The following is a 15110-nucleotide window of genomic DNA, read 5'->3' as shown; positions in this document are numbered from 1 at the left end:
AAACGCTCCTAGCATATGTGAAGTGTTTACGAAAGAAGCTATGCCTCAACTAGCTTTTGACTTGTTCAAAACAAAAACGTCCTCACTTCCCTCAAACAATAAACAGATCAAGCTGAGGGTGGCAGGGTGTTAAAAACAAGGTGCAGCAATTAAATTGGTTCTTTTTGCAAACTCAAGAGGGAAGCATCCTTCATTTTACAAGAGGAAGGCATCCCTCAGTTTAGTGTTGAAGCATTTCTAAAATAGTTGCTCAAACTTTAATGCAGTACTTTATTCAGAAATAAATTTTCATAGTTGAATAAACAGAATTGTCTTCAAGCCAATATATTTAGATATGATAGTCAACTCTTACTGCCACTCCAAATAGTTATAATGGGTCAAAAAATCTAAATAGGACAGAAATGCACACTGAACAACATACAGTATCTGATAGTGCTAAACATGTTTTGTATAAAAAGGCAACAAAGGTATATAACACGCACAAAGTATGAAAAACTTGTAAAACTAAGACATTTATATTTTAAACATGTAAAGCATTTACAAACAATATGACATTCATTCCACATTTTAACTAGGGACAATAAACACAAATTTAAAAAAACTTCATACATATAATATCTTAAACCTAGAATATTTGCTGTCTTCATAACAGCTTGTTTTTATCAATATGGAAGGTGGCTTGTTTTAGTCCTATGAAATGTTTTACTAAGTTTCATTAGTAACAAAGTTTAAGACTTTTTTTTAAATCTTATATAAGTTTATATTTTTCATTGATTTTTTACTAGATAACATGAAGGAAGTACTGACCCTGCTAAACTCTGGAAAATGTGATCCCTAATTCAAGTTAAAATTGGAATTGTCATTTAATATGTTCTATACACAAAAATGATTTTGGTTTTGGTGTCACAGTATTAATCACAAGCCCAAGTTGGTGCCAGATTACCAAACAAGGTCCAGCATGGTTAAAACACAAGCTCGAATTAACCTATATTTTATGGAGCAGAGAACTCCAATATTCAGTTCACAGCAGGTTCACCATTTTATCCAAAAATAATCTTCAAACTGAGTATTTTCCCCTGAATGGTTGCTTTAAAGAAAATCAATTGTAAGCATTGAAACCAATTAAACGTTACTTGAATTAGATGGGCAAGTCAGAAGCATAGTTTTAATTAAAATTAGGAACTCTCAAGATAGGTTTTAATTAAATCAGATTAAAAATCTGTGCAAGATAGCTTTTCACTGAAAGAAAAAAAAGTTTTTAATTCTTCCAAGGTTCTGGTAATTCAGGCAGTGCAAAGCATTCAAACACGATTTACTGACAAAGGACAGCCCAGAATTTACAAAATAGTTAATGGTTAGATGAGTAGAAGAATGTAAATTAAGTAAATCCAAATCAAAAAATGGTGCTAGCAACTTAATATTGGACATATACCCTGTAAAATACAAGTTGCTTGTAGCCTCTAGTTTCATTTGTGAGCAAAGCCATTATTAGTTTACAGTGGCTAAATTAAAAAAGATGTAATTTCAACATATTAAAAATAGACCCATTAATTACTGTGGATCACAGTTCAATTGCTTTTTTGTGAAACTATAAGACACTGTAAAAGAGAATATGCTAAAAATGTTGGATAGAACTGTGTTTTAAATGAGGGCTTAAGTGATTGTTCAAGTATTTAGCCCTACAATAATGGCAAAAGACAGCTCATCCGTATAAAATGGTGTGAATATAAAATACAGGATCAGAATCACATGATCTGTAGTGAAATCTCAATATTTGGTCAAGAGAGCCTCCCCAAGTACTCTGATACACATTTTCCTTGTGTAACAAATAATTGAAATTCTACTACAATATATGTGATATCTTATATCACGATGATAAAATCTATATTTCCTACAGTTATGGTAAAGCTTCATTTAAACGTTTCTGTAGCTGCTTATAGACATGAATTTTTAAATAAGAGTATTGCATGTATTGCTCATCAGCAAGTTGACACCACTATATTTCTCTTAGGGAATCAAACCAAAAACTTTGTAAAGAGAAAAATATTGCAAATCTGAAAAAAAAACAGCAAATGTGAAGCAAATGGCTATTCCCTCCAAAAATGCTGACTGACATGCTGCATGTTTCAAGTGTTTTCTGTTACAAAAATTTGTTTGAATTAGCGTTTCAACACAAGAAGGAAATGTACACCAGGATTTTACATTTTCTTATAATTTAGCTTTGGGGATGAAAAATAATTATATTCTCCTGAAAATCTGAAGGCATCACAATCAAGGCAGTTTTATCACTATTTTTAACTGTTATTAATGTTCTCAGTTAATTCAGACTTTAAGTATGTCATTAAAAAGGCAAACAGTAATAAGGGAGTAATTTAATCTGGTGGTTCATATGGCATCCGTAAACCAACTAAGTTTCACTATTATAGCTAATGTCATCAGAACCTACAAGATAAATTACAATATTAGGACACACTAATCCTAAGTTTGTACATTAGAATTGAAACAGAGAAATATAAAGTGGGTCTACTATCAATCAAGTAGATATAAGAGTGATTCAACTGGAATGTGACCAGGAACACACTTATTAGTGCTTCCAGTAGGAAAATGGATTTTAGTTTTACATGATCAAAAGTGCTACATGACAAGACCAACAATAATAATGTAGCCCAGTCTTAAGGATCAACACAATATTGATATTAGCAAAGATCAGATTTGAAGATCAGTTAGTTTTAGCCACCCTGTAAACAGGACCAGTTACTTCACTTCGGATGCTGCAGGACTACTTCTACTAAACTGTAAATCTGTGCACTCTTTTCTCCTGAAAGAGAAATAGCAAAATAATTAGCAAATTTAAGTATGCTTTAACAACATCTTTCTGCAACAATTTATTAAGTATAACTAACATTCGGCTAAAACCTCAAGACACTAATAGTATAAAACTTAAGAAATTACTTCCAACTTATTACACTTGCAATAATGACCAGTAAAGTTTGGTTCAGCATTTTGCATGATGAGTCAAGAAACTGAATGACTTCATTATACCGGAAACGGCAGTGATATAAACAAAGGCAAGTAAAAAGAACATATTAATATAGCATCTTTAGTGTAATAACACATCCCAAGGAGCATTATAAAACAAAATAATCACATGAGGAGCTATTAAATCAGCTTGCTCAAAGAGGTAAATTTTAAGGAGTGTATTAAAGGAAGAAAGCAAGATGGAGAAGCAGAGCAGTGTAGGGAAGGAATTCCAGAGCTAAGGGCCTTGGCAACTGAACTTGTGGCCACCAATAGTGGAGCAATTAAAATCAGTGACGTTCAGGAGGCCAAAAATAGATGAGTGCAGGTATCTCAGCAGTTGTGGGGCTGGAGAAGATTGGGAGGAGCAAGGCCAGGGGGCAATTTGAAAACAAGGATCAGAATTTTGAAATCAAGGCATTGCTTGACCAGGAGCCAAAGTAGGTCAGTGAGCACAGGGGCTGATAAGGAAATTGGATTTGGTGTAAGTTTAAACATGGGCAACAGAATTTTGGATGACCTCAAGTTTAGAGCGTAAATGTACAAAACCAGCCATACGTACGTTAGAAGAGTCAAGTCTGGAGGTAACAAAGGCATGAATGAGGATTTCAGTAACAGATGAAGCTGAGATAATAACCTTGATTATATTGTGGAGTGCATCATCACCAGATTAATTAATTTTAAACGCATCAAAAGGTCCTATATGGTGTCAATATTCAAAGCTTTGTTTATATTTGGAAAGAAAAAATTATGGACTCCTTTCCAAGATATACATATAAAATTGTAGACAGGACATTCATTTCCTGTTCACAAAGAACAAAGATAAGTACAGCACAGGAACAGGCCCTTCAGCCCTCCAAGCCTGCACTGATCATTTTGCACTTCCGGGGTCCGTATCCCTCTATTCCCATCCTATTCATGTATTTGTCAAGCTGCCTCTTAAACACCACTATCGTACCTGTTTCCACCACCTCCTCTGGCAGCGAATTCCAGACACTCACTACCCTCTGCGTAAAAAACTTGCCCCGCACATCTCCTCTAAAGTTTTCTCCTCTCACCTTAAATCTATGTCCCCTAGTAATTGACTCTTCCGCCCTGGGAAAAAGCTTCTGACTATCTACTCTGTCCAGGCCACTCAATTTTGTAAACTTCTATCAAGTCGCCTCTCAATCTCCGTCACTCTGGTGAGAACAATCCAAGTTTCTCCAACCTCTCCTCATAGCTAATAACCTCCAAAACAATTCCCAATAAGACTTTTGGGGCAACCTTTCCATTCTAAATTTGTTAATATTACTCATGCAATTTTGTATTGCCATCTGTTAAATTTTGTTTTATTCATTCATGAGATGTGGGTGCCGCTGGTGAGGCCAGTATTTATTGGCCATCTTTAATTGCCCTCAAGGTGGTGGTGGTGAGCTGCCTTCTTGAACTGCTGCAGTCCACGTAGTTTAGGTACACACTCAGTGCCGTTAGGGAGGAGTTCCAAGATTTTGACCCAGCAACAGTGAAGAAACAATGATATATTTCCAAGTCAGGATGGTGTGTGGCTTGGAGGGGAACTTCCAGGTGGTGGTGTTCTCATGCATCTGCTGCCCTTGTCCTTCGGTCATGGGTTTGAAAGGTGCTGTCTAAGGGGGCTTGGTGAGTTCCTGTAGTGCATCTTGTAGATGGTGCACACTGCTGCCACTGTGCGTCGGTGGTGGAGGGAGTGAATGTTTGTGGATGAGGTGCCAATCAAATGGACTGCTTTGTCCTGGATGGTGTCAAGCTTCTTTGTTATTGGAGCTGCACTCATCCAGGCAAGTGGAGAGTATTCCATCACACAGAAATACCTGGAAAAACTCAGCAGGTCTGGCAGCATCGGCGGAGAAGAACAAAGTTGACGTTTCGAGTCCTCATGACCCTTCAACAGAACTAAGTAGAAATAGGAGGGGTGAAATATAAGCCATCGGCTTATATTTCCTCCGCCATTTCCGCCAACTCCAGCATGATGCCACCACCAAACACATCTTCCCTTCACCCCCACCGGCGGCATTCCGTAGGGATCGTTCCCTCCGTGACACCCTGGTCCACTCCTCCATCACCCCCTACTCCTCAACCCCCACCTACGGCACCTCCTCATGCAAACGCAAAATATGCAACACCTGCCCCTTCACTTCCTCTCTCCTCACCGTCCAAGGGCCCAAACACTCCTTTCAAGTGAAGCAGCATTTCACTTGCATTTCCCTCAACTTAGTCTACTGCATTGGTTGCTCCCAATGCGGTTTCCTCTACATTGGAGAGACCAAACGCAGAATGGGTGACCACTTTTCATTCCGCAAGAATGACCCAGACCTCCCTGCGTTTGCCATTTTAACTCTCCACCCTGCTCTCTTGCCCACATGTCTATCCTTGGCTTGTTGCATTGTTCCAGTGAAACTCAACACAAACTGGAGGAACAGCACCTCATCTTCCGACTAGGCACTTTACAGCCTTCCGGACTGAATATTGAGTTCAACAACTTTAGATCTTGAACTTCCCCCTCCAAGCCCACCCCCTTTCTGTTTCTTCCCCCTCCCTTGTTTTTTTTCCAATAATTTATATAGATTTTTCTTTTCCCACCTATTTCCATTATTTTTAAATGTATTCCACCCATGGTTTATTTCACCCCACCCCCACTAGAGCTACCTTGCTCATCCTGCTCTCCAATCTTAATTAGCACATTCTTTCAGATAATATCACCACCTTCAACACCTCTTTGTTCTTTTGTCTGTGACATCTTTTGGTTATCTCCTCCTATCACTGCTTGCTTGTCCCAACAACTGCCCCCCCTCAAACCAGTTTATATTTCATCCCTCTCCTATTTCTACTTAGTTCTGTTGAAGGGTCATGAGGACTCGAAACTTCAACTTTGTTCTTCTCCGCCGATGTTTCCAGACCTGCTGAGTTTTTCCAGGTATTCTTGTTTTTGTTTTGGATTTCCAGCATCCGCAGTTTTTTGTTTTTATCTCAGTATTCCATCACACTCCTGACTTGTGCCTTGTAGATGGTGGACAGGCTCTGGAGAGTCTATTGAAGTGCAATTACAAGTTCTGACCACTGAGTGCTTTGGTGGAAATATCTGAACTATTGGCCAAATCCAGTTACTAATATTTCCTCTATTTTTTGTTGTGTGCAGCCTATTCACTTAAGTGCAGAGCCCTGTAAATTTATTTGCACAGCAACAGGAAAGTGGTGATGTGCTGCGTGGCTTAGAGTGGACGTTGCTGGCCACAATTTTCATTAAAAATAAAACTTGCCTTTGGAGAAGGGTATAATTTTGTTATAATTTACTCTTAATATTGGCCTATTCCCAGGTACATGGCCAGTTTTCAGTTCCTGCTGTCTGGTCTTCAGCCTTCGACCCCTCAACAGTTGTTCTTATTGGGCATTGCACTATCAAATATTCCGATGCTTGGCATCCGCCAACTTTCCTCAATGGGCAACATATGCTTCTGAACTGATATGAAGTTTTTAGCCACCTTGCAGCTCAGCCTCCATCGCCATTCTGCTTTTTCCTATGGTTGCTGCTGAGGCGCTCATTTCTCTTGCTGGCCCTGATCCTCTGTGAACCTCTCAGTAACCTTGCAACACAGCTTTCTTGAACTACTGCCTACTGACGATTAGGATTTCATTAGACAAACTCCAGTTATATACTGCTTTTAACATGGAAAAACATGCTAAGGTGCTTCAGAGGCATACGATGGTCAAAATGAACAGACAGGAAATTAGGAAATGTAACCAAAACCTTGATCAAGGAAGCGGGTTTTAAGGAGGGCCATAAAAAGAGGAGGCAGAGAGTATAGGGAGGGAATACGGGGCATAATTGACTGAAGAAATAGCCACTAAAAGCAAGAAAAACGTTTGGGTGAGTTGGGGGGAGGCAGGTGATGGATGGTGTTCGAGGTGGAAGTAGGCGGTCTTTCTGATGGGAGAGTATATGGGATCAGCAGCTCAGCTCAGGGTCAATTAGAATACCATTGTAAACAGTCTGGTTTAGCCTAAGGTAATATTGAGGGGGCGGGGCAAGAGGACAGAATTGCTGGGAAGAAAAGCCATTGCTGGAATTACTGTGGTTATGATTGGACATACAAAAGTAGAACAAAGCAAGGACAATTCCACCGAGCTGGATAACGGAGGGCAGACATTGGAGGGTGGTTGGTCAAGTGAGCCAAAGACTGCTGAGATTGAAGCTAGAGTCACAGATATGTCATTTGTCACATTAGTAGGGTCAGTTCGGTGCTGTGACAGGGGCTGAAATCTGACTGAAGAAATTCAAACATGGGTGCAGTAAATAAGAGCACAGGCTTGGGAGACGACAAGTTCCAGAACTTGAATGGAAAGCTTTGAAAGAAACAAAGTCAACACCTAAGGATTGAGAATAATTTAATATGTTATATAGTAAGGATGCCAGGAAGGAAGGTGGGGTTCAGCAGTTTAGTGGGAATGGGACCGACAGTCAAGTCTCACAGACAAAATGCATGGTGTGAGGAGGAGGGATCCCATTTCACGCGTACGAGTACTGGGGCAGGAAGAAGTACCACTGAAAGGGGCTCCACGAGCAACCTAGCAGAGAAGGATAAACAGGGCTTTTTATAGGATTTTAAACTAGTAAGACAGGGCAGGGATCTAGTGAAAGTAAATCTGGAAAAAATATAAAAGAGGAAATTAAAAGGTCAGACCAAAGTAAGGAACAAGGGTAGTAAATGGTCATGAAGCAAATAGTTGAAAAAAATAACCATTAAAAGGACTATTAAATGAAACATCTGCACAGCAACATATTTGGTATCCAAAATAAAACCAGAAAAACTGCAGGCAATAACGTATAGCTAGCACTCAGATATACTAGGAATAACTAAAATAATGCTATATAAAGAATAGGACTAGCAATTAAATGCTGAAGGTTACAACATAATCAGAAAGGATAGTGAGAAAGAAAGGAGATAGGGTAGCTGCATTAATTAGGCATGACACTTATGCTAATTGAAATATAATACAGACCACTAATAGTGGAAAGGAGGTGTAAGAAATATGAAAAATAAGCATATAGGACAATGATGGGAGTTCATAATTACCCACAAATAAAGTGACAAGAGGTAGCAAAAGGATATAGGAGATGGAGTTTTTAAAACATGGGTTCAGGACACCTTTCTTATCCAAAATGTAAAAAGCAGAGAGCGAGCTATTGGATCTGGTATTGAGAACTAAGTGTATGAGAATTATTTAGACCCAGCCATCGCAACTGAATAAGGTTTAAGTTCAAAAGAACAAGGTCATAAGACAAAGACCAAGTAATAAATTTGAAAAAGTCAATTTTAAAGGGAACGAAAATGGAATATGGAAGAATAAAATAAAAATTTATGGAGAGAAAACTAATAGCCATCGAAACATTTAAAATAATGAGCGCCCAGGAGAAAAATATCCTACTAAAAGAAAAACTAATCCGCAGTGACACACCAGGGATGAAAAAAATAAGGGCAAAATTGAAACTAAAGAAAAAAGCATACACTAAGTACAGAGTCAAGTAGAGAGGACAAAGGAGAGAATGAGATTAGGAACGAAATAAAAAAGATAAAGGGAAACTAAATTATGAAGGAATTATTCTACAGACACAAGGATATGGCCATTAAAGGGATACACACAAACTCTCAAGTAATTACAGCAAAATGGCAAAAATATTAAAAAAAAAACTCTGCCTTGTTATTCCTAGGAGGACTAAACATATTTAAAGATAAAACCCCTGTCCCGGATGGATTGTATCACGGCAGATTAAAATTAGCTGGGAAGAGTAGCTAGAGATGAATTCCCACAGACACTATTACACTTAAAAATTCATTAGGAAAGGAATTCATGCCACAGGATAGCAGGCAGCCAACATGTTCTCTCTTTTTAAATGTAGAAATCAAGTCCAGAGAACTTAATTAAAAAGCCTTAATTAAGAATAAAAGAACTTAATTAAGTCAATTAGCAGTGATCAGAACGACATTTGAATCCTTACTCAGATATAATAGAAAAACATCCAGAAACTGAAGATGTAGTAAAGAGGTCAGCCAGGATTCCAAAAGGGAAGGTCATACTTGACGGAATTCTTTGAAGTAGTAATAGAAAGGGTACAAGGGTAATGCAGTACATGTAATAAACTTGAATTTTCAAAATGTCTTTTAGACAAGGTACACAAGAACACAAGAAAGATGAGGCATCGATCACATGCCAACTGAACCTGCTCCACCATTCAATACAATGGCTGATCTCACGCTTCAATTCCACTTTTCCGCCAACTCCCCATATCTGTCGATTCCCCTAGACACCAAAAATCTATCTATTCCAGCCTTAAATGTATTCAATGATATGGGGGTAGAGAATTCCAAAACTTCACAACCCTTTGAGTGAAGTAATTTCTCAGCATCTCAGTCCTAAATAATCTGCCCTTATCCTGAAATGTGTCCCCGTGTTTTTGTTTCCACTGGCCAGGGAATCTCTCTCAGCATCTACCCTATCACACCCCTTCAGAATCTTGTATGTTTCAACGAGGTCACTTTTCATTCTTCTAAACTTCAGAGAATATAGGTCCAACTTACTCAGCCTATGATAGGTCACCCTCTCATCTTAGGAACAAATTTAGTGAACCTTCGCTGTACTGCCTCCAATACAAGTATACTCTTCAAGCATGGAGACTAAAACAGCATAGAGTTTTCAGATGTGGTCTCAACAAAGTCCCATACAATTGTATCCCCTTGCAATAAAGGCCAACATGTAATTTGCCTTCTAATTGCTTGCTATGTTTGCATTTCATGTACAAGTACACCCAAGTCTCTCTGAACATCAATATTTACATATTTTCATGCATTTCAAGAAATATTCTGCTTTTCTAGTTTTACAGCCAAAATGAATAACCTCACACTTCCTTACATTATACTCCATCTGCCATCTTGTTGCCCATTTGTTTAACCTGCCTTGTTCTCTTTACAGCTCCCTGCTTATTATTTCCACCTAGCTTTGTATTGCCAACAAACTTAGATAAAGTACTCTCTCTTCATCCAAGTCACTAATATAGATTCTAAATAGCTGAGGCTCTATCATCCTTGCGGCACTCCACTGGTAACAGGCTAGCAACTTGAAAATGCCCACCTTATGCCTACTCTTTGCTTCCCATCTGTTAACCAATCCTCTATCCATACTGATATATCACCACCAACCCCATGAGCTCTTATCTTGCCAATTAACCTTTTTGTGAGAGACCTTATCGCATTATTTTTGGAATCCAGGTATACTACATCTACTGGTTTCCCTATATCTACCTTAATAGTTACATCCTCAAAAAACTAATACATTTGTCAAATACGATTTCCCTTTTGTAAAATCCTTCTGACTTGTTTGAATCATGCTGTGCTTTTCTAAGACACAAGACTTCCCTGATAACACATTTTAGCATTTTTCTAATGACTGATGTCAGGTCAAATGGCCTGTAGCTCCCAGTTTTCTCTCCCTCCTTTCTTAAAAAGCGGTGTTACATTTACCAACTTCCAATCTAATGGAACCATTCCCAAATCTAAGGAATTTTGGAAAATCATAGCCAGCACATCGACCATCTCTGCAGCTCTTTTAAACCCTAGGTTATGGCCATCAGGTCCCAGGAATTTGTTGGATTTTAATTTAAGTTTCCTTTAATACGTTTTCTCTGCTGATATTAAATCATTAATTTCCTCTCTCTCTTTAGCTCCGGGGTTGCCCTCTATTTCTGGTAGGCAACTTACGTCTTCTGCTGTGAAGACAGACACAAAGTATTTGTTCAATGCCTCTGTCATTTTCTCATTCCCCATGGTAATTTCTCCTGCCTCTGCTTCTAAGGGAACAATTACTTTAGCTACTCTCCTTTTTTACAGCAACCTGTGAGATGCAATGGTATGCTGACCAACATCTGCAGCTGATCCTCGGAAGGAGCCAGGAGCAAGGATGTTCAAGGCCACAGTGACCTTAATGGCTACTGTTGGAGCATGGCGAGCAATGCTGTGAGGTAAAAGGTCTTCTACTACAAGGGCACCAATCTCTAGCACCAAGCCTAGAATCTCCTACAGCACTGGTTCTCAGATATGCCCAGGTAGCCTCATTTTTGGTGGTACACCTTATGTTGAGTGTATGGCCTCCACTGCTTGCCTGTTGCTCATCCCTCTCCTCTGCCCTCCTCATGCTTGGGCTCAGCCTCTGTTTAAGGACGTTGAACCTGATCCAATATTTGACAAACGTAATCCCATCACCAGCTACTGCCTTACTTTTAATCAGCTGCACTCCTAATAGTGTATGGAACCCATTGCAACCAGGTCAGGAGGAATGAACTGACTCTTTGTCCCACCCTGGGTTGGTTACATATTGCCAATTCAATACATACCGTGTACAGCTAGGTGTAAGAATTAAACCATGGATATTCCTTGAATTAACAAGCATAGAAACTAGGAGCAGGAGTAGGCCATTCGGCCCTGCTCCGCCATTCATTATGATCATGGCTGATTATCCAACTCAATAGCCTGCCTCTGCTTTCTTCCCATATCCTTTGATCCCTTTTGCCCCAAGAGCTATATCTAACTCATTCTTGAAAACATACAATGTTTTGGTCTCAACTACTTTCTGTGGTAACAAATTCCACAGGCTCACCACTGTCTGGGTGAAGAAATTTCTCCTCATCTCAGTCCTAAATGGTCTACCCCATATCCTGAGACTGTGACCCCTGGTTCTGGACTCCCCCACCATCGGGAACATCCTTCCTGCATATTACCTGTCTAGTCCTGTTAGAATTTTATAGGTTTCTATGAGATCCCCCCTCATTCTTCTGAACTCCAGCGAATAGAATCCTAATCGACTCAATCTCTCCTCATATGTCAGTCCCGCCATCCCTGGAATCAGTCGGGTAAACCTTCGTTGCACTCCCTCTATAGCAAGAACATCCTTCCTCAGATAAAGAGACAAAAACTGCACACAATATTCCAGGTGTGGTCTCACCAAGGCCCTGTACAATTGCAGCAAGACATTCCTGCTCCTGTACTCGAATCCTCTGGCTATGAAGGCCAACGTACCATTTGCCTTCTTTACCGCCTGCTGCACCTGCATGCTTACCTTCAGCGACTGGTGTACAAGGACACCCAGGTCTCGTTGCACATTCCCCTCTCTCAATTTATAGCCGTTCAGATAACAATCTGCCTTCCTGTTTTTGCTACCAAAATGGATAACCTCACATTTATCCACATTATACTGCATCTGCCATGCATTTGCCCACTCACTCAGCTTGTCCAAATCACACTGAAGCATCTCTGCATCCTCCTCACAGCTCACCCTCCCACCCAGCTGCGTGTCATCTGCAAATTTGGAGATATTACATTTAATTCCCTCATCTAAATCATTAATATATTTTGTGAATAACTGGGGTCCCAGTACCGATCCCTGCGGTACCCCACTAGTCACTGCCTGCCATTCTGAAAAAGACCCATTTATTCCTACTCTTTGTTTCCTGTCTACCAACCAATTTTCTACCCATCTCAATACACTAACCCCAAACCCATGCGCTTTAATTTTACACACCAATCTCTTATGTGGGACTTTGCTGAAAGCCTTCTGAAAGTCCAAATAAACCACATCCACTGGCTCCCCCTCATCAACTCTACTAGTTACATCGTTGAAAAATTACAGTAGATTTGTCAGGCATGATTTCCCTTTCATAAATCCATTCTGACTCTATCCGATTCTGCAACTGTTTTCCACATGCTCAGCTATTAAATCTTTTATAATGGACTCTAGAATTTTCCCCACTACCGACGTCAGGCTGACTGGTCTATAATTCCCTATTTTCTCGCTGCCTCCCTTTTTAAATAGTGGGGTTACATTAGCTACCCTCCAATCTGTAGGAACTGTTCCAGTGTCTATAGAATCTCAGAAGATGACCACCAATGCATCCACTATTTCTAGGACCGCTTCCTTAAGTACTCTAGGATGTAGATTATCAGGCCCTGGGGATTTATCGGCCTGCAAGCCCATCAATTCCCCCAACACTATTTCCCTACTAATAGCAATTTCTTTCAGTTCCTCCCTCTCACTAAACCCAACATTTCTGGTATGTTATTAGTGTCCTCCTTTGTGAAGATAGAACCAAAGCATGTATTTAGATGGCCAACCATTTCTTTGTTCCCCATTATAAATTCCCCTGTTTCTGACTGTAAGGGACCTACATTTGTCTTCACCAAGCTTTTTCTCTCCACATACCTATAGAAACTTTTACAATCAGTTTTTATGTTCCCTGCAAGCTTACTCTCGTACTCTATTTTCCCCTTCTTAATCAATCCCTTGGTCCTCCCTTGCTGAATTCTAAACTACTCCCAATCCTGTGGTCTGTTGTTTTTTCTGGCCAATTTGTATGCCTCTTCCTTGCATCTAATACTATCTCTAATTTTCCTTGTAAGCCATGGTTTGGCCACCCTTCCTGTTTTGCTTTTGCGCCAGACAGGAATAAACAACTGTTGCAGTTCACCCATGCGCTCTTTGAATGTTTGCCATTGCCTATCCACCGTCATCCCTTTAAGTAACGTTTCCCAATCCATCATAGCTAACTCGCGCCTCATACTATCGTAGTTTCCTTTATTAAGATTCAGGACCCAAGTCTCAGAATCAACTACATCACTTTCCATCTTGATGAAGAATTCTATCATATAATGGTCGCGCATCCCCAAGGGGCCTCGCACAACTAGATTGCCAATTATTCCTTGGAATAAGTTTTGTTACTAAAACTCCACTCAAGTAAAGATGCAGAAATTAACAAAAAAGTTGAAAACATACAAATATATCCAACTTCCAACAATGCAAAAAAAAACACACACCCCTTCCCAAGGCATACACAAAAACAAATAAAGCTTTAGAGTATCAGATGTTAAAACTTGGTCAAGTTAAAAAAAAGTTAGAAAAATTATTCACGAATTGTCCTAATGCTTGTTCATAGCTTGAGTCACTTTCTACATTGGTTGTGGCTTGAGTTGAAATCCTCATTTAAGAGTTCTCATTTTGATCTTCTGGTGGTCTTTCACACCACAAACAGGGCTCAGCTTTGTTGCGATACAGAGCAGTCTGTCTCCTAATTCAAATCCAGTATATTTTACACCCAAGAACTGGGTCACATGACCTCTCTATAGTTTCAATCTGGGTCTTATCTTTGCCATTGTCTCCAGGAGCTCTGTAGACTCATCTCCATAAAGTGCTGTGGACTTCACAAAAGCAACTTAGCTGTTTTAGGCCAGTGTCCTTTGTTTAGCACAAAACGTTCTCTTCAAATAGTTACAAATATTTAGTATATACAAATACATATCCAACAGATTACATTACAAATTAATATTCTACAAAGCACATGTTCTTATGCCCCTGCAATGCTCGGAAAGTCATGGCCCCTGCACTGTCCCAGCACGTACAGATCGTTCATCCCACAACTGCTTCACAGCCGATGTAATCTGCATGTCAATGGCTGAGTATCTCTCTTATGAGGCCATCTAAAAACATGGTGCAGCCATAACAGGCTGACTGCTGTGTTGTCGTTCCATGCACATGGTGTGTTACAGGGGTCTGACACAAAGAGTTAACGTGGAACTGGGTATGGTACCGCCCATAGTGATAAGAGAACATAACTGCACCCAAGGGTCAGTGTAGTGTTGGACAGAGTGTGTAGAAGCAAGCATGGAGACAGCTCCTAGTCTGGACCTTTACTGTACCTTTGTATATAGTTTCTAGTCATTAATAAATATTTACTATTGAACTACCCAAGACCACGAACACATTAAGACCTACTAAACTACATCCAACACCTTGCAACATAGTGGCAGTGAATGGAGCAATGCAAAATCTCACAGGGGATGAAAATTAAAATCCTGGAAAATTGAAGGAAAAACGAAAGAAGCATTCTGACCTGAAGAAAAGCTCAAGAAGCAAAGGCGCAGAAGGAAATCAGTACAGAAAAGCTCCAAAGAAAGGCTTTGAAGCAAAGGGCAGAAATTAAATTCCTCACTGAGGCAGAAGACTATTGAAATGTGCAGAGTTAGCAGACCTAA

The 15110-nt window shown here is 39.7% G+C and overlaps 1 protein-coding gene across 1 annotated transcript in view; it reads right to left on the bottom strand.

Moving 5' to 3' along the window:
* Positions 1 to 257: 257 nt before the first annotated feature.
* dazl (deleted in azoospermia-like) overlaps positions 258 to 15110 on the bottom strand; it is a 191341-nt gene continuing 176488 nt past the window's right edge. Inside the window, exon 10 of the mRNA XM_078538544.1 lies at positions 258 to 2818. Coding sequence (XP_078394670.1) covers positions 2789 to 2818 — 30 coding nt within the window. The 3' untranslated portion in view covers positions 258 to 2788. The remainder of the gene's footprint in view (positions 2819 to 15110) is intronic.

This window comes from Cetorhinus maximus, chromosome 3 (assembly GCF_964194155.1).
Source record: "Cetorhinus maximus chromosome 3, sCetMax3.hap1.1, whole genome shotgun sequence".
In the NCBI taxonomy this organism is placed as follows: Eukaryota; Metazoa; Chordata; class Chondrichthyes; order Lamniformes; family Cetorhinidae; genus Cetorhinus; species Cetorhinus maximus.
The sequence above is the reverse complement of the archived record's forward strand: the minus strand, read 5'-3'. Positions and strand labels throughout refer to the sequence as shown.